This window comes from Melospiza melodia, chromosome 15, assembly GCF_035770615.1.
Source record: "Melospiza melodia melodia isolate bMelMel2 chromosome 15, bMelMel2.pri, whole genome shotgun sequence".
NCBI classification, from domain to species: domain Eukaryota; kingdom Metazoa; phylum Chordata; class Aves; order Passeriformes; family Passerellidae; genus Melospiza; species Melospiza melodia.
The window spans coordinates 20,760,963-20,786,433 of record NC_086208.1 but is presented as its reverse complement, the minus strand read 5'-3'; the positions used below and the strand labels follow the sequence as shown (position 1 = coordinate 20,786,433).

Here is a 25,471-nt window from a genome sequence, read left to right as displayed (position 1 = left end):
CCAATGTTTCAGAGTAAGTTGACATGAGGACCTGTGGGAGGCCAAGGCCACCTACACCTCTACTTCCTAGAACTGCTGGTGTCAGAGGAATACTGCGATGTTTGCAGTTCTACAACTGGAAGGAAAACTGGCACTGGGTCGGGGTGCGGCAGTACCGCTCTCTGTCCACATTGCGGCAGCTGTGCCGCTGAGCTCAGGCCGGGGCTGCGACGAACATTGGGAGCAGGCAGAGAACTGAGGCAAAAGTTGCCAGAGAACCCTTTCTGTTCCCTTCAGCCCCTGCAGCTGTTCTTATGCTTTCTGGGCACTTGATTGGTTCATTCCTAGATAAAACTTATGTCTTTATTTTCAAAACTGTTACCCATCTCTAGTCCGAGTTTCCTACATTGCTGTATACAAATGAGTGGATAGAGAGAGGGTTTCTTTCCAAATGAATTTAGAGATAAATTCCTTTTCTTTGCCACTACCTATAAAATGAAAAGCTTGACAGGTTTTAGTATTCTACACCCACCCCTCCCTGTGAGATTTCTGGCAGTTTTGGGTCCCTCTGGGGGATGGCATCCAGCATGATCTCTCCTCATTCACCAGCCACTTGCTCCTCCACCACAGTATGGTTCCTTCTCCCAGGGACCTTGGGGTGCCCCAAATGACATGAGAGTCCCGAGTCTTCACCCGCTTTTCCTCACCCCTTAAGAAGGCACAGAATGAGTCAAACTGACCTGAACAGCAGCGTGGCATTTTAGTCAAGCCCTTTCCACATGTACATCCCCCCAGAAAGGGACTGCTCCACCAAGAAAGGAAGGCAGCCCCCAGAAGGGTTGAAGTTCCTCCCCAGCCTCGCTGTCACAGGTGAGAGGCAGAAATAGGGAGTGACAGAAGAGAGGACACAGGAAGAATGGGGTACAGGATGAAATTGACCACACACCCCCCAAAAACCAAAGCAACAACAAAAACAACAAAAACTAACAAACAAAAAAACACATCAAAAAAAACAAACAAAAACCTCTAACAGAAAAAAGCCAAACAAAACACCCCTGGGATGGGTAGCATGACAGAGACAGATTAAAAAGGAGCAGGGACAGCAAATGGAACACAAGGATTCTGTGAGGAACAACGGCACAAGGAGACCACAGAGCCACAGAGAATAGAAAGGAACTCAAGTGAGGCATGGAGGAGGACAGAGAAAAAGACAGAGTGCTACACACACGGCAAGGACAGGGTTACAGAGACAAAGAGGGAAACAAGGACTGAGAGAGGAAGTGACCATGACACGGCAGGTGAGTGGGGGGAAGGCGGGCAAGGCGCAGCAGAGGAATGGAGAAAGAGCAGCATGGCCAGCAGGTCAGAGGCTTACCAAGAGAAGGGTACAATGAGGGAGAAGGGCTGGGCTGCAGCTGCAGACACGTACAGGACAAAAGGACAGTGAGAGGGACAAAGAAATACAGTCACATCCAGGACAAAGGAAAAAGGAGAGGAAGAAAGGAGAAATAAAGAAGGCAGGGAGGGAGAGAGACAAAAAGTAGAGGAGATAGATTGAGTAATATTTACTAAATAAATATTGAGTATTTGTTTCTTGAAAGAAAAACAAGAACAAGAGAGACTGAAGTAGTGAAAGGGAATGGGAGGGGGAAGCACACAGGACAAGAAATGAACACCAAAGACACACTGGACAGAGAGAAGGGATGGAAAGTTGGATATAAGGCTGAAAAAAAACAGGAACAAACCCCAGGACTTCAATTGGAGAGTGTGGATGATGAATGTGTCAATAAACCATGAACAGAACTGGTTACTGTCACAGTTCAGCCTGGAACTCATTAATTATCATCTGTCTCTCGGCAGGGCCATAAACTCCCTGATAAAACAGGAGGGAAAAGCTAAATGGTTGATGTGCTCCATCTTTCTTGGGCTTGGTAAGCAGTTTTTGTTATTGGGTTGGACCACACATACACCAAACACACTAGAGTATGTTTAAATACAGTATAAACACCAGCAAGTTTAATTATTTCCTTCCAAGAGAACTACAGAAAAGTTATGCTCAGTGGCATGGACATTCCAAATACTAGGAGTGTCTTTCATGAGAAAAAAAAAGACATAAGCTGAAAGAACTTGCCTCGGAATAGATCAAAAAGTTCATTTAAACTCTGTACAGTAACCTGAATAAGCAGGCCAACTTGAAATTTGCAGGAGATGTGTCTGTTAAAAAAAAACTGAAGGAAAAAACTGGGGAAACAGCTGAAGCAAATGAATTTAAAGGTCAATTATATTTTGTAAGAGTCTCTGCATTTTATTGGATATAACAGAACAACCACCACGACTGTGAAAAAGCACAGACGAACCCCCCATGAAATAATAAAAGATAAAGGAATTTGAGTGTAGCTAGAAAAAAATTAACTTTTTACAAGCTAATCTATTTGAGACAGGCTCTACCTACAGACTTGTCCAAGGAAGAAAACTAACATTTATTGCATCAGACACAGATATATATATAACATTGCTCTAAACTGGGGAAAAAAAAGTGAATTTTACATTTCAAATGCTTTGCAAGCAACATTAAAAGTTAACGTGTCACAAGAAATTGTTTCAGCTACCCTCCCCTTCCACAAAAATCTTTTCATCTATAAGCCCTAGTAAATACATTCCATGGTCCCTCCATTAGGGGTGCACCTGTAAATTACTACAGTGTGATAAACAGAAGCAAATGGAGAAAAATGAGACACTTAAGCTGCTATATGTGGCTGTAGTACATCATCACAAATAGCTCAATAACTTTTTATGCTTACTGATTACCTGACCACAGTAGTTCTAATCTTGGCAACTGGCAACTGCCACCTCTACCAATGCAAGCTTGCAAACAAACGGATAACCTGAATCTTAACCATGTTTTCCATTGGTCATCTTTGCTTGAGAATAACTGGAGTCCAAATACCACCTGCAACCCTTTTTTAGTTCTCAGGAAGAGGCTAATAGACCTCCATATAGTGCCAGCTTTCTCTTTGCACAGGCAAAAAGAACTCAAGCCTCATAAAGCACACAGTAGGCAAACTAAGCATTCAGATGGCCTAAGTATACTCGAATATTAGTTGAATGGCCAAACCCATGTAAAAATACATTCTAAAATAACCTCTTTAAAGGGGATCTTCAAAGTTGGAAGACTATAAATAAACAAGAAACCAACTCCCTGCAGACTCAATCAGGGTTGTCAATTCCCAAGAGGTTCTTAGTCCTCCTTCATGATACATTTGACACAATTAGTACACGGTGCGAATATACTGATACATCACCACATTATTAAAAGTTGCATGTGCAGGTTTCTATCCATCTCCCCTTTCACAGACTTACTGGCAGAGGTCAGTTACTTCCCATAAAATTTCTTATTCAGAAGAAAGATCAGAAGATTGACGTTCACTTTTGCTCTGTCGAACAACTTCATGACAGCAACACCTTCATACTGCAGCTGCAAGAGATCCTGCAAAGAGAGTATCTTAATGAGTGAAGAATTGTCAAGAGCTGACAGAGAATATATAAGACCCTCTAGTACAGTAGATCTTAAGGAATATCAACAAAAAAGTACACAGCATAACATAGAAAAGCAAGAGACTTATTAAAGAGCCACTTTTACTGTGAAAAAAATAGTCATTCTAAGACATTAAAGGTCTTGATTATTTTAAGCAATGGGTTTAAAAAAATTACAAAAGAGACAGAAATAGAAGACCAGCCATCTCCAGCCTTGTCATTTGCACAGTAGCCATAAACATTTAGAACATTTAGGTTTCCTATGTGCCTAATTCTATCATGTACCCATGAAGCATTACAACATTCCACAGTGTCCCTTTCTGAAAGCTTTAGTGGCCACAGATCTCAGGGAAGTGGCTTACAGCGCTTCAATCTACGGCGCAAAAAGAAACGGCATCTCAGTCAGTATGCATATGATGTCGATTCAACCTCTCAGGTGTTTATGTGGGCGGTATTTCTAGTTATACTTTGCTTTGTCAGCAATGCACCTGCACTGATTTTATCTCACTGATTAAATTCTTTCCGCAATCCCACTCCTGCAAGTAACACAGTGGGTAGGTGTGGGCATATGGGTGGACCTGTGTGATGTTGTATCCCTTGTGCTGTCCTCTGACAACATCTGCTTTATCTGCAAGGCAGCGCTACAAAGGCATAGTGGTATAGTAAACCATGTGACCTTGGTGACCTTGGGTAGCCCCACAAACCAACAAGTTAATGACCAGCTCTGACAGATTAGGACCGGAACTTACTAGGGGAGCCCTCAAAGCAAACAAAAGGTGTGAGGCAGCTGTCCATCCCAGCAGCCAAGCTGGCATGGACTAACTGCAATGCACGGTGCTACTGCACAGAATCTGTTTTGAAAGGCCTGAAGCTTCCACAACTAACAAACCTAAAGAAGACCAAGATGCACAGGGAGTGGGGAAAGAAAGGGACAGAGACACCAGGTGTGAAAATACTGGCATGAGAAAAAGAACAGGGAACCGTGAAGTTGGCATGCCTGTTCTGGTGGCCTAAGTAGAGGCTGACACCTAAGGAGGACACTTAAGAACCGGAAACAAATGGGTAAGTGTAGAGTAGCAGAAAGAATACCAATACACAATGACTGGCTGAAGCCATCACACACAAGCCTAGGTGCCACAGACTCCAAAGCTCTCCGCTGTAGCAGCAAATTGTTGAAAATGCAAGTTTTTGTTTTGTGTGTGTATGTGTATACATAATTAAGAACACAGACCGACAACAGGCTTTCATTAGCAAATAAACAAAAAGCAGTTTGGATCCCCTGTATGTGTTGCATCTGTGTCATCTGCAATAAATGGGTTATTTTTGAGAGCATTATTCAGACCATTTAGGCAAAAAATGTGTCACTGCTATTTTGATAGAGAAGAGACTGGCATGGGAACTTACACGAGACTATTAAACAGGACAGTTCTTACCTGATAATGTAACATAAACGTTTCCATCTGTACACCCATGAATTTTGCTTTAACCTCAAAATCTCCCACTTCTTCTGTTGGACTGATTTCAAAAATCACGTTTTTAAACCTATGAAGTTGAGAAATGACAAATCACAGGGAGGGAATATATGAGATGAAACCTGAAGACAAATTTTTAAAAATTCTCTTCTTAACTCTTTATTCTATTAGCCCCATTTGAAATGAGCCCATACAAGCCAAAGAGACTCAATACAACAATGAACAGAAGCCTAACAGATTCTATGTCCGGTAAATCCTATCTTCACAGAAGCATAGCAGGAAACAGGGTCATTTAATTTAGTTTGCAAAATCTAAGCAGTCTACTTTAGTGCCACATATTTATGCCTCATTTAGTGCACCGAGTACAAAGTATGACTCAGAGGTGAAAAAATTCTAGTAACAGCCAGCTTCTCTATATTCCACACAAGACATGCCAGCTTCTCAAGGCTAGCAAACTACAGCTGGAAAAACTCAAGCTAGCATAAAGCTGACTTTTCAGCAATGGAAGCTGTTAGGCATAATAACAATTCACCCAAGGAGGTACCCTCCCATAACTGTGGAGGTGACAGAGAAGCGGTTGGGGGAAAGACGATGTCATGTTTAAATCACATTACACTTCTCAATCAAAGAATTGCTTTGCTCCAACCAGAAAAAGAGAACTGAAGAGTGATCACTATGCAAGGTGTCTTGGCCCTAGGGATGCCAGCCTAGGTCACCAAAGCAACTTTTCCAGCTTCAATAACTAAGTCTACCAATAACACTAAAATTCAAATAACAAAATTGCGAGACAATGTCGCACAGCCTCAAAGAGATCTCAAAATTTCTGGTCCTCAACTATCAGCACCTAGACTAGTTCTAAGAAAAAGACAGGAATTCAGCATATCTATTTTCCTTTTCCTCCAAAAAGGTTATTTAGCTCTAAAGAGTTTTAAATAATAGATACTCACTGGTTACCTTGCAGGTCCTCAATCTCTAAAAGCACTCCTTTCTCATGAAGTCGAGCTGCTGTGTATTTCAGAGAAATCTTTTTACTGTTTTTGCCTTTCATCTCTCGAGGTTTCTTGGAGACTCTGGGGAAAAAAGACAAACCAAACAAATTAGAAGGTCACAAGTATAGACACTGCAGTAAATTTTCAATTCTATTTGAAAGAGGGCATAGAATCAGTACAGCTAAAGAACTGTAACTAATGATAGATAATTATGTACTTCTACTAGTCAGTTTACCCACAAAGCACTGGTAGCCCAGATCAGATCCTTAATTTTCTACTATTTACCACTAACATTTAAGCAGAATAATAATAATACCAAAGTAAACAAAAACCAATCAAAAAAACAAAACCAAAAAAATCCTACCCAAAACCTAAGGATATGGTACTTCATAAAAAGCAATACCATCTCTCATTAGGCAAAATGGGGTCTAATGACAACTGACATGGAGAAAAGCTGAGACTACTCAGAAACTTGCTTGTATTTTCATTCTGCAAACAAAAAGGGTTCACATTCTCACATATGACTGGAGAAGACAACAACTTTTTTTCCCCCCCAGAAAATCTAATTTGTCTAGCACTGTAACAGCTGACTTCATTTGGCATAGAAATGGGGACAATTTGTGATCAAGGGTTTCTTTGTAGGTAACTATGTTATTTTCATTCTAATAAGGATAAAAGGACAGACTGACTGAGCAGCAAGTGCCTATGTGGACAACAACGTTTGTACCACTGGACTCTCTGCACTATCTTCTCCCAAAGGGAACAAAAAATCTTTCAAGATTGTCTTTTTGACACCATTCATGGCAAGGGCCTCACCCTGTATTTTCTTACTGCTGCTGAGACCCTTTTGCTAAGACTATTGTTGTGGGAAAGAGCTTGGACAAGGAGCTTTGAGCAGATAGCATCATGGTTCTTCTTAGCAACACATGCTTTCTTGTAAGAAGCTCCTCTAGGGCCGTGGAACCACCTGCTGCAGGTCATGAGGTTCAAGACCATCTAAGGAATCTGAAGGTGTGGAAGTCCACGGACCCTGATGAGACAGGTCCTCGGGGAACCAGTGGAAGAAGTGGCTAAGCCACTATCCACCATGTATGAGAAAATGTGGCATTCCAGTCAAGCTCATATCAACTGGAGAAGGAAAATAAGGAAGATACAATCTTCTGTGACTGGCAAGGTCCTCCTAGAAACTGTGCTAAGATACAAAAAAACAAGGAGGTAATTGGTGACAGCCAATATACCTTCACTCAGGTGCCCGGCCCATTTGGTGATCTGCTACAACAGGGTTAATATACCATTTCTGGATGAGGTTTTCAACTTCTTCTCCATTTCTGACTGACAATCATCTACCTGTATTTGTGGAAAAGCATTCAACAATGTTCCACACAACATCCTTGTGTCTAAACTGAAGAAAAAGGGATTTGATAGATGGACCACTTGACGGATAAGGATCAACTGGATGGTCACACTCAAAGAATTGCAGTCAACAGCTTCCTGTGAGGGTGGTAAGGCCCCGGGACAAGTTGCCTGGGAAGCTGTGGCTACCCCATCCCAGAACTGTTCCAGCCCAGGCTGGAGAGGCCTTGGAGCAACCCGGTCTAGTGCAAGGTGTCCCTGCCCATGGCAGGGCGGTGGGAACCAGACTGTCTTTAAAGGTCCCCTCAAAACCAAACCATTTTATTGTTCTACAGTTCCAAGATACTTACTTGCCCTTGCTGGCCAAGTTATCCAAGCAGGTCTTTATGTAACTTTTGTAATAATCTACTTGTTCTCCATAAAAAGTAGCTTTGGAGTTCAAGGCACTGTATGTCTGCTGCAGCTTCACTAGCTCCGCCTTTCTTCTCTGACGGTATCTACGCTGATTTCTGATATCCTACAGCACAAAGAAAGGCAGAGACTTAACAGTGATTTGAGCTCTCCAGGTGCTCAGTCCCAGAGCCACTGAGTACTTGAAACACACAATTTGATTTTGCTTCAATGCAAGGCTTGAGCACTCACTTGCACTTGCCCCAGTTTAAGTGTCACAGCTTTTTCTCTGTTATGACTATTTGTGGAACTAAGTAACTCTACAAAGTTGCACCTTCTGTGACTTTCTCAAACTTCAGTTCTGTTCTAGTTGCAATGACTAGAGTGGGCACTGAAAACCCATGAGATAAAAGCAGTAATTCTGCCAGCACTGGAAAGTATCTTACAAATTGAGCGCAACAACCATAGCAGCACACAGACTTCATTATTTTTCTTTGTCAGTCAGCATTTAAGTATCACTTGCCTTAATATCTCAACAAGAAAACACTACATTCATTGACTGATACTTTAATTTGTGACACGTATAATCTATAGTACAATTAATTCTTATCAAATCCCTAAAGGTGATTATTTAGTTGGTTTACTTACGTAACATTTCCCAAATAGTTTTTCAGTAAACAATGTGATGTAAAATATATTGTCACTGTAGCAATATACAACAGTACTGGATCTCTTTTGTAAGTTTTTCATAGCAACTCTCCTCATAATTTAGGGATTATTTAACAGGCACATTTAAATCAAAATAACAATTAGGATGTCTTAGAGTTATGAGCAAAACTTCTTTGAGTGACTAAGCTTGTAGAGGCACTACTTGAATTAGTGAAATAGAGCAGAAAAACACATCACACGTCAGGACCTCCCTTCCAAGCTATTAAGTTTTTTCTTAAAGTATCTGAGAACCAGGCAACGCAGTCGTTTGAGAGAACAGAAACACTGTATAAAAGTAAAGGACTTTCCACATGCCAAGAGCTGGAAATGCTGCAACAAAAGGCATGATTGTTCTCTATAAATTAGCTACTAAAAACTTTACTCTCCCTCTGAAAACTCATGCCAGTTTCACAAAGCTGGAAACTGGGAAAACTATCATTACTAGGAAACCATCAAATGGTATACCTTCGCAATGTCATTAATTAGTTCCTGGTATTTATTTTTGGCATTCACTGGCCCCAGTTCTGTCAACTTCTTTAGGCCTGCCTTGATTTTTTCTTTTTTTTCTTGGAGATTCAAGTTGCCATCTTCCTTTACAGAGACAGATTTTTTCATCTTATCAGGAGTTTTAGCATCACGAATGGCCCGTTTCTGCATAGCTCTATGATGCTCTGCTTCCTAGAAGAAAACAAAAACCTGCAAGTTCATAAGCAGATCAATTACAAGAAGACAAAAAGAAGCAGAGACAGATCTTGTCTGATCTCTGGCATAACACAGGATAAAGAGTTTTGCTTGGCGATTCCCATACTGATTCGAATGAACAGATTTTGATGAACACATTCTACATATGGGGACCAGGAGATGCCTATCTATCATCTAAAGTGGTCTTCTACATAAACAGTTTCTAGCAACTGCTGCAGGAGTAAGATTCACACGTACAATTTACTTCCACTGTACACCCTCCTGATTATCTTAACACTCTGCTCCATCATCAGTGGAGACAGTGTCACTGCAATACTTAAATGGAGAATCTCACATATATCTAGATAGATTATGATTTCCAAGTCTAAAACCAGCACAGACAAACAGCATCATACTTGCTCTGAGGTAGCTGAAGTTTCCAAAATTTCAGTCAGCGTCTCCCCTGGCTGGAAGCGGATTACATCAACAATTAAACGTTTTGTGCTGTAAAGAGATCAAGGATAATAGAAGAAAAAAAAAATTAAATAGAAAGACCTTTAATACTTTTCTGTTCTGCAACAATACCAATGCTACTGATTTATTTAAAGTCAGATTATTACTGGATAAGTACTCAGGTAGGCATAGGCTAAACTAGACCAGAACCCTGACAAGCACTTTACGTTTTGGACAGTGCGTTATTGGAAACTGGTTCCTCGAAAGGTTCCTCTCTGTAATATGCACAATTTGCTTCCCAAAACTTCTTCAAACAGCAAGGAGGCTACCCCATATAATAGAAGGTAGTCCCAGTACTGCCAGGTGGACCACAGAAACTGCATTCAAGGTGAATGATAACACAGGTAGCAGCCACAGCCCATCTGTGCAACCAGAAAAGCTCTATAATATTATCCATCCATAAGCATGCTTCAGTGATCTATAACAGGTATCAAAAAACTCACAAGGATTATTTTCTTATGTGGATGAGAGACAGGTAGATCTCAAGTGCAGCCTGGCAACAGACAGGGTCATTTCCTTGATTTGAGCTGAGATTTAATCACAGTCAGTGTCCACTGTGAAGCACTTCTGTCCTTAAGCCACACAATAAAACCAAATAGCATCTCTGTAGTCCAGCTGGAATTATTTTTGGAATCACACAAACTGCATCGCATACGCACCTTCCTCATCATCCACAACTTAAACGACTACCAGTGCAGCTGGTAAATCTTTACTTTTGAAATCAATGTTACCTTTGTCTGGTGGGTAGGAAAATACTGATGTATCATTTAAGAAGTCCAGTAAAAGTTATTTTTGGAGACAAAATCTTCTCATGGGAGATGATTTGTCTGCCTACACCTAGTACATGCTGAGCAAAGATTTTTCAAACTGCCATCTGAGCAGGAATGCATAAGAGGAGGTAAGCATGCATTTGAACGTCAGGTCACTGCTTTGTACATCTCAGCAATAGGGATTTGCTTAAAACCAGCCAAGAGTCACTGCTAGTTACAGGTTTTCCAGAATAAATATTCTGGCAATAATAAAATTATTATTGCGGAGAGAATTTAATTGGTGAGATAAAATAACAGCCCATTGCTATCTTTCCTTTAGGTTATAAGACCTATGCTTCTCAAAAAGACTATAAGTCTTCATCAATTAAAAGTCATGCCACAGCATGGAAAAGGACATGACTACAATCTCAGTGTATTTGGAGTAACAGACCCCCCACATTTCCTTAAATTATGCCTCAATTCTCTCATTTTCACATGCTGATTAACTGGTAAAATTCCAGTTGCTCCTTCTTTTAAGTAACATACCAGGCAGTTATCTCCTACTTACTTCAAAAGAATTGTTCTCGCATCCATCTCTGCATTCTCATCACCAGGAACGTCAAATTTATTAGTGAGTGTGAGAGAAACCTCAGTCTTTGCTAGCATTTCCCTGCTGGGGTCATTAACATTGCCAGAACCTTCCCCTGCCAAGCAGAGACAGTTTATAGATTAAATCACATTCTTTACCTTCTTGACTGTTAGGACTTCGTAATTGTTCCCATAACAGACACAGAGAAATTAGACTGCTTCCTATACTGTCCAAAGGACACTTCAAAACCCAAACCAAGTTTTAAAGACATCATCTTGAATATATCAGACTTTCTTGAATATATCAGACTGTATCTTGAATATCAGATTTTTTCATAATAAATCTGAGAGAACACACCAGCCAGAAAAGCACCACAAAGTCACCACTTTGAATGCCTTAAAGATTTACATGCATTCCACACTCTATCTCAGTATCTCACTTAGAAGAGTGGCTGAACTGCCAAAAGCAGAAAACAAAAATGTGATGATGCCCATATGTTCATGTCCTCATCAAAATGCATGTTTCAAGGTAAGAGCAAAGAGCTTGTTAGCAACTGAGCCTATCATCATCTCTTGAACTAAGTAAGCTATCCCATCAAAAAGAAATTTTCTTCCTCTAACTGCACATGATCTTTCACCAGAACAATAGTTGGTAGCTTTCCCCCCATTTTTTAAAGGGTTGCAGAAAGATCTGACATATTAGCCACAGTGAAACAATGCACACAGGAGAAATGAAATGGGGAAGGAGGACGAGTTCTAGCTAAACCCATGGTCTCTGCTTGTTCAGATAATGCCTCTTACAGTTCTTTGCCAGTGCTTGGAAGAAAATGTGCTTGCAATTATTCCTTTAGAAGATTCTAACCTTTCTGATCAAGCAACTTCAAGGTTAGTGTTTGCTGTCAGAGCATCTTCTCCAAAAACTGTGCCTGGTTTGCCTCCCTCCCCTCTGCTAGACTAGAAACTTCAAATAACTGCAACACAGAAACCAATGAGGGAGAAAAACTTGTGCATCCTTCCAGTATGTGTTACATCCTGAAGCAGTAAACTGTGTCTCAGGTTTCCAGAACAGTTTCACAGATTAGCAGTGTTAGTTCCTTCTTCCCCCAGCCAGAAGGGAATAAAATTCTATTTTCCTTATGGAAAGTAACTCTAAAGGAGGGGAAAAATGTTACCTGTCTGTTGGGGAAGATCACCTGTCCACATGCCAAAGACTCTTAAAGGAACACATGCTATTTAATACATTTATTACTGCACTCTGCAAGGAATACCTACAGGTCTCCAGTAAGGACGGATCCTTGCAAACAAACTGGAACAGGGACACAAGCACAGAGAAATGGCTCCAGTGTAATGGAACAAAGAAAATATGTCAATATCCATCTGTCTTCTGGAAACTTCTAGAGTGGGATGAGGTGAGGTGGGTGGGGAGAAGAGAAAGAACCCCTGTTTTTTTTTAGGGCAGTAAATTATGTAGAGAAAATATACTGCAACAAATCTGCAGCTGTTTTTTAGAGCATGTCCTCCCGAAGGACCTGTGATGATTTCTTACTGTTTCTTTACTGCACTTTAAGTCATTGCAGGTAATATCACATATCACTTTAGCAGAATAAACTAGACCACCTATTAAAGACTCAATTGTAGGAACCTCTCCGAGATCATCCAGCAGCTCGTGAATTGGATCACTGTGCTCAGGAGCAATTGCATCTTGATGGTCTAAGAGCAACTGGATGAATAGAAAAAAAACAATAATGTTTTAGCAATATATCCTTTTCTAGACAGTAGAATTTCATTACTTTAGGCTGGTATCTTTTAGAAAAAAATCACTGAACTCCAAAGCAGCAATGTCAATATTCAGAGCTGCGTCAATATCACAACATTGACAAAATCGTGACAATAATGTGAAAATACTCAAATGCTTTCCAAAGAAACTTAGTGAAGCTGTACCTAAACTACTATATTCGATAAACCAACCACAAGCTCTCACAAACTACAATCATTACGACTTTCGGCCTTGTATTTGGTACCTTTGTGTTTCAGACAGAAGCAGCATTTTCTTCACAAACACTGCTTATAAGGAGCAACTGTGACTAATGCATACTTACAGTGTGTGTATTGATGATTTCACCAATAGAAATATAAATTACTGGTTTAGTGAGAGTCACCAAGTCTGAATATTCATCAATATTAAATTTATCCTGCAATTCGGGAACCTCACAGGCAGCCTGAAAAAAACGTCTTCAGAACAAAGAAGGAGAGAACACTCAGTATGACTCTGAGATATGTCAAGAGTATTACCTCCCTGTGACAAGTTCAAGCATAGACTCTCCCCTTTAAACTATGGTACACTATGGCATACTACAGTTTGCAGCTTTAGTTTAGCACATCAGAAGCAAACTAGTAAATTCAATCATTGATACTGGCCATGTTGACATTTGCTCATTTTCAAAATTGACAGAACTGCCTTCAGTGATCTCATTCTCCTGCCTCCACTGCATTATCATCCTTTGCCCCCAACTACCTCTGGTTACCCTTTTTCCAAAAGACAGGAGATATGACAATTCTTAAACAAAACCTTACTTCAACTACATGAATAGCTAAATGCCAACCTGCTTTATTCCTGATCACCACTAGATTTTCATATGCAACCAGGGTTCACACAGGACAGAAGAATGTATGTCCTGTCCAAAGTACTGTAATAAGCACGTGCAAAAGCAACCTTTATTTTGGACACTTGAAACTCTTGACTTTGCAATCTCATGAAAATAGAATCCATTGTTCATAAATCCCAGGTATATATTTTATCTCCCATTGTCTCTGATGCTTGTGGCAGTCTGGACTGAAATCTTTTACTTTAAATAGACTGTATATTTGACAGAGACAGAATTTTTCATATTCTAAATTTACTGTTTTCCCTTTTTACTTGCAATGTTACCCTTCTACAAACTTCCCAACTTAATTATCTACGTTCTTCTACCTGAATTTCTGGTATGACTGCAACAGGTATTCATTAATGATGCTTAGATGAGCATTGTCTCCCATGAACATCTTATTGGATGCAGCATGCTGTAACATCTTTGCAATGGAACCGAGGTTTCTGCGTTGATCTGTCGTCAGCTGACCTCCAGCTGAAAGGTCGATGATGTCGAATGCATCTGGTGCAACAATAGCTGGATTCATGTAGCGATAATAGAGTAAGTTGCCCACAATCTGGGAAAGAAAGAAGAAATGTATCAATAAACAAAAGTACAGGACCCAACCAAATTTTATTGAAACTACTCTGTGTTTAGATAAATTATTTTCTTGTGAGCTTCTTTCCAACACAAAGGTTCTGCTGTACAGAAGCACACACCATCCCAAAAGATCTACAGTGTTAAAAAAAAACAATATCATAAAGATGCAATAGGAAAGTCAACACAGAGGAAAGCCTGAGCACCATCAGTCACAGGACAATACAGCAGCAGATATTCCTATGCGTAAAGATTTAGAACTGCAACTTACAAAAATGTACGGATAGGAGATACTATAAGTTACCAATGAACTACTGATATGAGCATGAGAGAGTCTGTCAGGAGAATTAAATGCAACTGAATTAGCCTAACAGAGGGCAGAATGACCACAATATAGAGGAATCTGATAATGAAGTTTCAGTGTGGAACAAGAGCCGATTTTTAAAGAAGCATAAAGCACTGGCTGCCATCTCTGACAAAGAAAAAATAGGGAAGAAGAATGGCACACAAGAAGGTAAATTGAGGAAATGATTTTCCATTTCTTGTCCAAAGCGTCCTTCTCGCTTTCAGAATAAAAGCCTTCTTCTATAACCCAGCAAGATATTCTGGCACAGATCCCTAGTTAGTGAGAAGCCATTTAATCCAGAAGTAAGAAAATTAGAAGTACAGAAAACAAATGGCATTGGATGTTTTGAAAATCCAATTTACCTAGTCAAATGTGAGCAAAGAACTACAAATAAAGATTATCACATTATCCATATGCTCACAATATTCTTCTACCCTGTGCTGGATATTTTGCCAAAAGTAATTCTAGCAAGGAAAGGTATTAACTCACCGTGCTGATTTAAAGCAAAAGCTCTCTCACCACATGCTCATTTGCAGAAGGCCAGGTCACTGAACCTTGGCTTCACCTGCTTTTCATGTGACTAAAATGCATGGAAGAGATTGGGGTCTGAACAAACAGGTGAAAACACAGAGAAAAAACCTAGCCATTGGTAAGTCCCAGAAATTAATAACTGGTTTCAGTCAGGCCATGTTTGGACAAGTGTTTTATGCAAGCCTCTGCTGTACTCTCACAAATTATGCTGTGGGATGTTAACAGTCTGCTGACCATTAACAGTCTGCTTACTGCCAGTAAAAAGAAAAAAACAACCATGAAAGAAATTGAATTAATGACATTTGAACTTGTGGGGCAAAAAGAACAGTATATTATATGAGAATCTTCAGTTGCTAAAAAAATATCTACAGGTAGGTATTGCACGCAACTGCAGTTTTGACTTTCATGTGGACAGTTACATTATTTTCATGAGGATTAACAAAACCTGCAGTTTTCCACCTAAATTTACAGATGGAAGAAATTAATTCACCTGCATAGAAAGAACCGATGTCTCAGAATGGGAAAGCACAGAACTAGAAGAGAGAAGAAAACAGCATTCAGATTGGTAATTATTTTGTAATGAAGCAGAGGCAGAAAAGCTTAAAGAGACGTTGTCAAGTATTCTAATAACCAAACTATATATTGTATTAAAAAGTAAAGCATTCATGGGCATAAAGTCAGAATTTCCCAGAAGCCACAAAAATCAATGAAATTTCAACAAAAACCCTGATGCTGTAGTCATCTAAGAGCAACTAATATTAGGATCCTTTTAGTTCTCCAAACCAACTGAAATGCAAAATACAAAACTGACCAGGCATCATGGGAAGCAATTCTACATATTGCCGTCAAAATATCCCAGTGTGTTCCAGATGGGGCATTAAGAATTTGGCACACAGACTTTTTAACTTGTCCCTTTAAGGAAGGAGCAGCAGGCAGTGATCACACTAGTTAACCCAAGGTTTATTTTCTAGGAGCAACAGTAAACCCCAGGTCAAGAAACCTAAAGGTCCAAATGCCCAAGATACTAAAAACAAAACAGAAGCATCAGGATACTTCCTTCTAAACAATGTATTACATCTCAAGCGATGTGTATGAAGATGACGTCAATAGCCTGATGTGAAATATTTTCTATCTGTAGAGGTAAATGAATAGGTTTACATGCGCTCCTCTCCAAACATACACCTAACAAGAGAGAAGAATGAGATGAACTCGCCACAGCCAATTCGGCTGGCAATTACTTACAAAGGTGTATAGATCCTCACCTTCAGAAGCTCATCCTCACCAGCATCAGGAAACTTCTCATGCAGGGAGTCTTTTAGGACCTTGGCAATGAAACGCATTCCATACCTGAGAGAAAGAAAAGGTCAAATAAGACTGCTGCAAGCATGAAGACACCAGCAACTTCACAGGGATAACAGTGGTGCATCAGACTCACGGGATTTTGTCCACTGAACTAATAATGGCAGATAGGAACTTGTCTGTCACTGTCCTCATGTTTCTGATTGAGGCATCCAGGCGCGTCCTCACCTCTTCATGAATTAGGGCTTGCTCAGGAGTAACATCATATGGCAGTTTGCTATTTGAAAAAGTCAGACATATAAAGGAGAGTATTACTCAGGCTAGTACACTTCAAGGACCTATAGCCTGAAACATATTCACTGCCAAAACCAGAAACTTATATTCACTTCACTGCAAAAAATTATGCACTGCTTTTAATTAACCTGTTTGGCACCATCAGAACTGAAATTCTTTTGCTGTTACTTCCTTTACTTTCCCTTGTGCTGGCCACTGAGACAAAGACCCAGCTAACTCAAAATTGAATCTTTTTTACAGCATGCACATCAGGCAAAAAAAGCACCACTCATTATACATAGTGGTACTTCAGACTGCGAATTGGTGAAAATGAAAGCTACACATTTGAGTATTAAGATGATGAAAACTTGGACACAAGCAGAGCAGCATCCATAAAATCAATATAACATGCTGCTGAAGGAATGGTTATCCTTTTTTCAATCAGCTGAAACTACTGCATAGTATTCCAGTGAACACAGACAAATGATAATTCATAAAGGTGTATCCTAAATCTCATGTATAGAGAAGAATCTGAATACACATAATCACTTCCATTTTTACCATATCCAGAATTTTGCATAAAGTGTGCATAAACTGCTTTAGATATGGAGGAAGTCATTCATCTGTATGGCTTTTGCTTTTTTTTTTTAATACATTAAAAAATCCCAATAACACAACAAAATCCTCAAGTCCTAGCAAATCACAACCACCAAAGAAAAAGAAACCAGAATGACACAAAATCACATAGCTGAATATAAATTTGTCATCAATGGCTGATATTAATTAGAAAGATGTTAGGACCAAGGAGAATTAAACGCAATGTGATGGTTCCTGCCAGCAAGAGCGGCTTTGTGTGCTTGAGAACAGTACGTGTTTGCACAGGCCAAGCATGACATGAACAGGGACTGACATGGAAGCAATTCCCAAATACATTTTCTTACAATACACTATTTTACGTTAGAGGGCATCTCATAGCTAACTATCAAGTTAACATAGGAAAATACCAAAGAGTACTTCTTTTTCCATAATTTAATGACATTCCTGTTCAATACTCTCAGCACCATAACCAGAGTAAGAACTTTAGAACTCTCAGATGAAAGCTGTCTTGACAAGACAGTTGGCAGATGCATGCAGTGCAGCCAAGGAGGCAAGTTTTGAATGACTAACTGAGCAATGCAAAGCAGCTAAGCAATGTTTAGAAAAATACAGTATTAACAGGTCCCATACCTGGCCTCTCCAGTTTGAGATTCCATCTGGTTAACCCAAGACTTGTAAATATCCACAGGATCAGTTTTGATATTAAGTGACTTGTCATCGATGATTTCCTTCACAACTGGTGCAAGGATCTGCCTCAGGGCATTTTGACCACGGGCACCACGATTGAAACTTACCACCATTTTAATAACAGTAGGATTCCCAGTCACAATTTCATGTATCTGGTCTACTTTTGATCTGAAGAAGAAAGAATCCATAAGAAATTTTAGGTATGCATAACTCTGTCACTGCCTACGCTTCCCTGGACTACTGTTCCAAGCATAACTTTGGGGGTGGGGTGGTGGGGGGGAGACACACATGTTTTTTAGAAATTGTTATTTGTTTCAAGGCATCTTCATGCTTAAAAAGCATTCCCAAAAATGCTTGAGGGTAGTTCCTTAAAAAGTTCATTGCATATTCTTCCTCACAGCAAGTTGTGCCACTCTGCATTGTTAAGTCATGTAACTCAAACTCACACTTTGAGTTACAGTCATGTAAGTCACGTTACACTGAGCACCTAAGGCCTAAGCAATCCAACAAAACACGTCTGAGGACAGCCAGAGTTTCTAACACTGACAGGAAATAGAAGTGCCAAACAACAGAGATTTCAGACTCCTCATTAGTTTTTGCAAATCCAGACAGCTTAGATTTAGCTCTCTTCCTGGCTCCTAAAGCCTGAGTTTGCACTTTGTTGGACATATTTATAATCAGACACTGGAGAATTGAGATTAGACTGAATTTTAGAATGACTTTGCATCAGATCAGAAGTAGCTGCCATGTTGTGAAATCTTGATTGAAGTAAAAAGCCTTCATCTTCTATTGACATACTTGATTCTTCTTTGATAGACTACATTAATAGATATGAAATGGGAAAAGGACAGTGAAGGGACAGATTAGCATTATCTGCATATAAGCACTAGACGTCACATGAAAAGGTGCCTCATTTTCAGGAACTGCCAAAACTGATTCAACAGCAAGAATGTGCCGTATGCTACCACATACTTGATCTCTTCCTGCAGTGCTGTTTGGAAAAGTCGCAACAACAGGTATTCCTCTCTTTGATTGGATGCATAGTTATACAGCGTGAAGATGACAGAATCCATGAATTTTGTGGATTTGTTTTGAGGCATCTGAAAAATCAGCTTGGCCAAGTAGGTTGGGTTAGTCTACAACAACAAGAAAAATTACTTAGTGTACATGTCCCCACTGGTGTTGCTAAAAAACTAAGGTGGCTCAAAACAGTTGCTGGCTGGACTTGATTTTAAAGGTCTTTTTCAACCTTACTTACTTCTATGACAACTACAGCGCACAAGCAAAGACTCTGCTAAGACATATCACCTTCTATGACAAAAGGTTACCGAGCAGTGTAAGAAGTTGCTTACCTGAAGTAGGTAGAACAAATGCTGATAGGCTTCCAACTTTTCTCTCTTTTCTTTGCTCAATGCTTTCAACCCTCCCCTTTGCTTGTTCAGCATCATCATGTCAGAGAGCTGTTCCTTGTTCTTCTTGGTAAGTTTTTTGCTATGAGAAACAACATCCTGGAAAGAAAGAAAAGGTACAGATTTCACTCTGAGAAGTTTCAAACAAGAAATACTGGAAAACAGTTGCATCTGAGAGCTAGTTCTCTTGGATGTGGAAATGCAGGGTCAAGAAATGCCTGGGGCCATAAAAGTGAAGCATTGTTTGCTATGGCAGCAGTTTCTCCAACTAGAAGTATATGTTCTGCTTCGTTCCTGACTTTGTGAATTGGTCTGAAACCCTAGATGGGCTAGTCACTCTTGGCAGCAATTACGATCAGAGCTGGTAGCATTCTGGAGACACTTGTAAATGTTTTCCTTTTTTAAACTGGGCTTACAGTTTACAAATACTGTTCTATATTCACCTAGCTCACTACCTCCACATACTCTGACAGCAATAGCACTTTTCACTGCAATCATCAGCCCAACCACTGCAGCTTCCTTCTAAGATAAATTTCACTACATCAATTGAGATTTTGCGCTCAGAGAAGCCTAGTGTAATGAATTCAGGACCACATGAAAAGTTGACCAATACTTCAGCTTGAAGAAAAGACAATGCTGTATCAGCAAGAGCCCCCTTTTTTTTTTCTTTTTTGGAAATGAATCACACCAGCCAAGCTTAGATAGAGGGCACTTCCTTTAACCAACAAGCAACCAAGCCTCACAAGTATGTCTCCTGCCTCCAGAATTACAAAATCACCCCCTTGGCTGACAAAATTACAAAATCACCCCCCCTTGGCTGAAAGCTTGTGGCATGTGACTTGTTTAACCCCAAAGGAGCAACAAAACAGTCTCAAAGCCGTTCAATACAAAACCTGTTGCATTTGTTAGCTCAAGATAGTCTTGCTGCCTTTTTCAGCTTCAGGACTTGTTTCTTCTCCTCCTACAGTTTTCTTTCTAGGGATACATACTAAATCAGTGGAATTAACTAAGAACATACTGGGAGTAAAAACTAAGTCAGGGGAAATGTTTTCCACTGGGTCTGAGCAACCAACATATAAGGCCAGGAGCTCTCCATGCCAACTACCACTGGGCTCAATTCTACGTGTAGCTGGTCTCCCAACACACATTTCTTACCTGCAATGTAATTTTGTTTTTCACTAGCAAACCAATTTTGATGTCCATGAGATTGAGGTCATTTTCCAGTTGCTGATTGGATCGGATCAAGGTTACAACTTCTTCACGGAGTTTCATTAGCTCAAGCTCCTCCTGAAAATCTTGGTCACTCTGATCAAGCAAGTGGACAAATTTCCGAACCACAGCCATAGGTGGATTTTCAGCATTAACTAAAAACAGGAAAGAAAATAGGCAACGCTAGGGGATGGCAAACAGAAGTAAATACATGCCTTATCTATGTTTAAACAGCACATCAAGGAGCACCCAGAGTCAAATTAGTACCATCTTGTCTAACCAGCTTCATACATTTTAATTCTCCTGTTTTGAGAAAATTGTAAGAGAACTAAATCAAGAACAAAGTATTAGCATAGGGTAGTACACACTGTCAGAGCTAACTGCAAAGCTACAGTTCTATTTTTCAGCAGGGAAAAAAAAAAATAGGCAGCTAGAATCAACTTCTCCTTCAGCCTCAAGAACTACCTACACCCTGCACTTCCCTATCAACTTCATCCCGACTGCTCCTCAAAACTGTCTTGATGTTATAGATCACACAGCCAATATCATAATGGTTGACAAGAAGCTTGATGTGACCCAGCAATGTGCACTTGCAGCACAGAAAGCCAACTGCATCCTGGGCTGCATCAAAAGCAGTGTGGTCAGGAGGTCAAGGCAGGTGATTCTCCTCCTCTACTCTACTCTAATGAGACCCCACCTGAAGTGTTCAGCTGTGTTCAGCTCTGGGGCCCCCAATATAGTAAGAAGGATATGGAGCTGCAGGGCCGAGTCCAAAGGAGGACTACAAAGATTATCATGGGCTAAAGCATCTCTCCAATGGAGACAGGCAGAGAGAATTGGGGAATCTCTTCTATGAATCTATGATCCCTCACAAACAGAGATTCAAGCCACAGCAGCTTTATTCTCTTGGCAATACTTACTGAGGGTTTTGTAGTCTTCTCGGGCTTTGTTTGCTCGAATAAATGCTTGAATTTTTATGACATCATTTATCTAGGATTTAAGAAACAAAAAAGCACTTGACATCATTCTGGAAAGAGTACCAAAGTCAGATACAGAATATATTTAACAAGATAGCCTCTTACGTGGTTTCTGAAATACTGCAGACGATCTCTGTAACGTCTTCTGGCTTGATACATCCTGGTCATTGATTGAATCTATTGAAGGGTAACCAAAACACTCAGATCCAAAACTTATCTATGAAGTTCACTACCCCAAAGGCTTACCAAAACAGCAAGCAGAAAACCTGCACTACCTTTACTACTTGGTCCTTTTGTGCACGTAGGTAATCCAAACGGGTTTGATATGCCTTCCTTTGCTTGTAGCCACGCCATTGAGACTGAAAACAAAACAAAACAGGCACATTCACTTTATTTTTCTAATTGAACAGAAGTAATTGCAAATCTGAGCTTCTTTGGGTTCCTCAGCTTCCAATTGCCCTTTTGGCTAAATGAAACATGAAGCAGACGTGCTTGTCTTATCAAGAGACACTGTGTCAAGCATTAACTATTCTCCAAATGTAATCATGAGAGACTTGAAATTACACCATGAAGAGTCTGGGCCTTCTGAAGCACAATTAGGGGTCAAGTATACAGTGAAACAGTCAAGTTGATAGAAACTGTTCTACATAAGGATCATGTGTTAGCTGCTGCTGCTGCTGCTGAGAACAATGGTGTAACAGTTTAAGCTTTCCCAGCAGACCCACTGCCATTCACACTTGGGAAGAGAAGTCAGGCAAGGGGTTGGACTACACTTAAAGGGAGAGTGTGTTATTTTAATGAGCTGGGAGTGGGTGTGGAGGTTTTGTTAAATATACAGCAGAGTATCTGCTACTTAGGCAGAAACAATTGGATATATACTGCTGAAAAAATAAAATGGTAATAGAGTGCAAAGCAACTGTTGCATTTGCACATAATTCAGTTACAACATCACAGAATAATTTTTTTGTGGCTGTCCTGTAAATGCACCTGATTTCATGCTGAATTATCCAGCTATGCTCCAAATCCCTGGACAAATTTGAAGAAAAGCAAGAATACTAAAGACTATGCTGTTTCTCCTTAATTCATAATGAATCACAGCAGCAACGCATCTCATGGTACTATCACCATCAACACATAGAACACACTTCATATTTCCTCACTCTCGAAACGTATAAAAAAATAACTGTTAAAGCTTCCTCAAGTAACTTTTTCTCTCTCTAATTCTATGTGATTACTGGATCGATTATATATGACACCTAAAAGCAAATAATACACCAAAACTCACTGGAGAAGGAAATGTTTTTAGATAAGTTACAATATGAGGCAAAGACAATTGTGTGCTGTAATTACTTGAATTGAACAAAAACTGTTAATAAGCTTGTGTACAGAAAACAACTGCAGAGTACAAGTTCCAAACAGAATTAAAGGGTATCACTACCTGAATGCAAGTGATTGCTGGGACTTGCTTCTTCAAAAAATTCATTCTTGAGTTGAATTCCTGGCGAACAAGATACCCTCGACAGCAAGCCTGAAGTTTCATAATCAGGTTCTCATTTGCAAGCCACAACTGTTCTCGGTTGTATGCTGCAGTGACTCCAGATATGGTGCTCTGATTTAATGTTATGACAGGAAGAGAAGCCAGAAAAAGAAAATGGAAATACAAAAAAAAAGGATGTTACATCAGCTTTCCATACTGTGCTTACAAGAAGCTCCAAAGCTGTGTTTCAGAAAACAGTGACATCACAGTCCTGTACTCTCTTAGTGACAGGATAAATTTTCATGAAATAGGACAAGGAGGTGTGACACACACAATCTGATGATGCCTAGCAAATCAAATGAATTACTAAGCGAGTTAACATGACTATGGCATTGAAGCATTCTATCTCAGAGCTGCATTAAGGGTGGGAATGGTGAGAACGTCAACTTTCGAGAGAAGGAGCATGTGTTAATCTATTACTCTACCTGTATCTCTTCCCGTGACAGCTGAGTGTCATTTTGCACAAATTCTGCTGGTTCATCCCATCCTCCCTCTTTGGTCCGCAGGTTATGATAATAATGATAGCCTCCTCTCACCCAGTGTTTCACCCACTCGCTGCCATTTCCCCCTAAGAGCAGAAACTGCAATTAGAAGTCTCAAACGCACTGACAAGTGTCTTACCTTTCACACATACAAATTTTACAACCAGGAAATTTCCTTTACAGATTATTCTTTCTCCAAACAAGGAAAGGAAAGTTTCTGAATCCCTAATGACCTCATATGAGAGCTACCTAAACACAACGCATTGTATAAGTGGAGAACATTATAATACTCTTTTTTTTTTTTTTTTTTTTAAAAACACCTTATTTCACAGAGCATCCACAGCTGCTATCTACAACACAGGATTTTTTTCCCAGGGGCTTTTTTTACCTCTAGTTCCAATTCCAATAAACAATAATCTTGCGTTTATTTCACTAATAGTTAGCCACTTAAGGTGTACCTGCCGCCTTTTTCTTAACTTCTGACAATTCTTGCTGGTACGTCTCAGCACATTCTGGAGTGACTCCGTACAGCCCAACATCAGGTGAACGCAAGGCACTCAAGGTCTGGCTAATGTCACCACGATCTACTGCTTCATTAATGGCTAGAATTCCTAAGGAGACTTGGATAAAACCAGAAAGCAAGTTAGCGCAGGGTCTCAGTAGCTCACAGCAAGCACAGAATGGCAGAACAGAGCAAGGCAACATGAACACACCCTCATAGCTGGGCTGTATGTAAATTTTACAAATTTTAAGTGTACATAAACATGAAACATAAATAAAAAAACAACTCGAGGACTTGCAGTATTCAGTACAGAGTATCCAGCCATGCGTGAAACTGCACCTGACAGCATGTAATGGTGTGCCCAAAGTCCCAGTATGGTGCTGATTTATCACCAGAACTTTTCAACATACACAGTTACAGCTCTCCTCTGATGTCTGTTTCAGTTAACACAGTTTCTTCTGGCAGAGCCAGCCACAACTCAACAACCAGAGCAATAATTACTTAATTGTTTCTGCAGACAGAAACAAAATTGTTATAATGACTGGGAAGCAACAACGGGTGGACCAGCCCACCTGCCAACTGCGTTAAGGAGCAAAGGTGAGTATCGCTGACGGGCAGTATTCTTTGTATCCAAAAACCATGAGTGTTTGTCTGGTAATATCTAAGAGAACCAAGACAAGACAACAGTACCTCACACAAATAAAAGGTAATGCTCACCAGAAAGCATCATTTCAATAGTGCATGTGAACACTCTCACTTCTAACCAATCATCCACAGACACACACAGTTAGTCGCAAATGACAAACAATTTGAAAAAGATTGGTCCAACAAGGTAACGTAGTCTAATGGTCACATGCAAAACTGGAAAAAAATACATATCCCCCCACAACAGAAGAAATTTAATATTTGAAGAATCTGACATTCACTCCTCAAAAAACCACACCTGCACCAGAAGCCTGTAGGCTCTTCTGGTTTCCTTTGCCACATGTATATGACATTTCTAGCCCCCAACTTTTCCTTAAATAAGTGGTATTTGGCTGGTAGTGGGGATTAATTGCAATACTGTGCGATAATACTTACATCTCTGGGACTCCTCAGTGTCCTTGTTAGCCTTATGAATCCCATCCTGAATTTCATCTAGCCAAAGTACAGCTGTTTCATCCTGTGTGTCCTGAAGAGAATACAACAAGAAAAATATACAATATCAGGAGAAAAGTATCACTATTTTTGCCAAGTTAGATAACCTATATTCAGAAACAGCCAATAGAGTAGTTTTCCATAACAGAGGGAAAAATAAGTATTTCAGTCTTCCTAACTAACTCCAGCACAAGGATATAATGTGGATTTGTGACTGGCAGAAACTACTATGGCATTACCAAACCCAACACTTTCCCTGGACAAAAGAAATTCGCAGGAAACAGAACAAACAAGAAATTCTATCA

General features: G+C 39.9%; 1 protein-coding gene across 1 annotated transcript in view; it reads right to left on the bottom strand.

Moving 5' to 3' along the window:
• Positions 1-1,963: 1,963 nt before the first annotated feature.
• The window catches only part of IQGAP1 (IQ motif containing GTPase activating protein 1), a 53,883-nt gene continuing 30,375 nt past the window's right edge, over positions 1,964-25,471 (bottom strand). The window contains exons 16-38 of the mRNA XM_063170124.1: positions 25,110-25,200; positions 23,986-24,147; positions 23,471-23,613; positions 22,947-23,117; positions 21,784-21,867; positions 21,614-21,685; positions 21,452-21,521; positions 20,478-20,686; positions 19,266-19,421; positions 18,886-19,049; positions 17,857-18,081; positions 16,493-16,633; positions 16,320-16,404; positions 13,928-14,160; positions 13,056-13,188; positions 12,574-12,676; positions 10,937-11,072; positions 9,523-9,610; positions 8,891-9,103; positions 7,678-7,844; positions 5,933-6,055; positions 4,947-5,055; positions 1,964-3,466 (exon numbers count right to left, since the gene is read on the bottom strand). Of these exons, the coding sequence (XP_063026194.1) occupies positions 3,353-3,466; positions 4,947-5,055; positions 5,933-6,055; positions 7,678-7,844; positions 8,891-9,103; positions 9,523-9,610; positions 10,937-11,072; positions 12,574-12,676; positions 13,056-13,188; positions 13,928-14,160; positions 16,320-16,404; positions 16,493-16,633; positions 17,857-18,081; positions 18,886-19,049; positions 19,266-19,421; positions 20,478-20,686; positions 21,452-21,521; positions 21,614-21,685; positions 21,784-21,867; positions 22,947-23,117; positions 23,471-23,613; positions 23,986-24,147; positions 25,110-25,200 (3,192 nt within the window). The 3' untranslated portion in view covers positions 1,964-3,352. The remainder of the gene's footprint in view (positions 3,467-4,946; positions 5,056-5,932; positions 6,056-7,677; positions 7,845-8,890; positions 9,104-9,522; positions 9,611-10,936; positions 11,073-12,573; positions 12,677-13,055; positions 13,189-13,927; positions 14,161-16,319; positions 16,405-16,492; positions 16,634-17,856; positions 18,082-18,885; positions 19,050-19,265; positions 19,422-20,477; positions 20,687-21,451; positions 21,522-21,613; positions 21,686-21,783; positions 21,868-22,946; positions 23,118-23,470; positions 23,614-23,985; positions 24,148-25,109; positions 25,201-25,471) is intronic.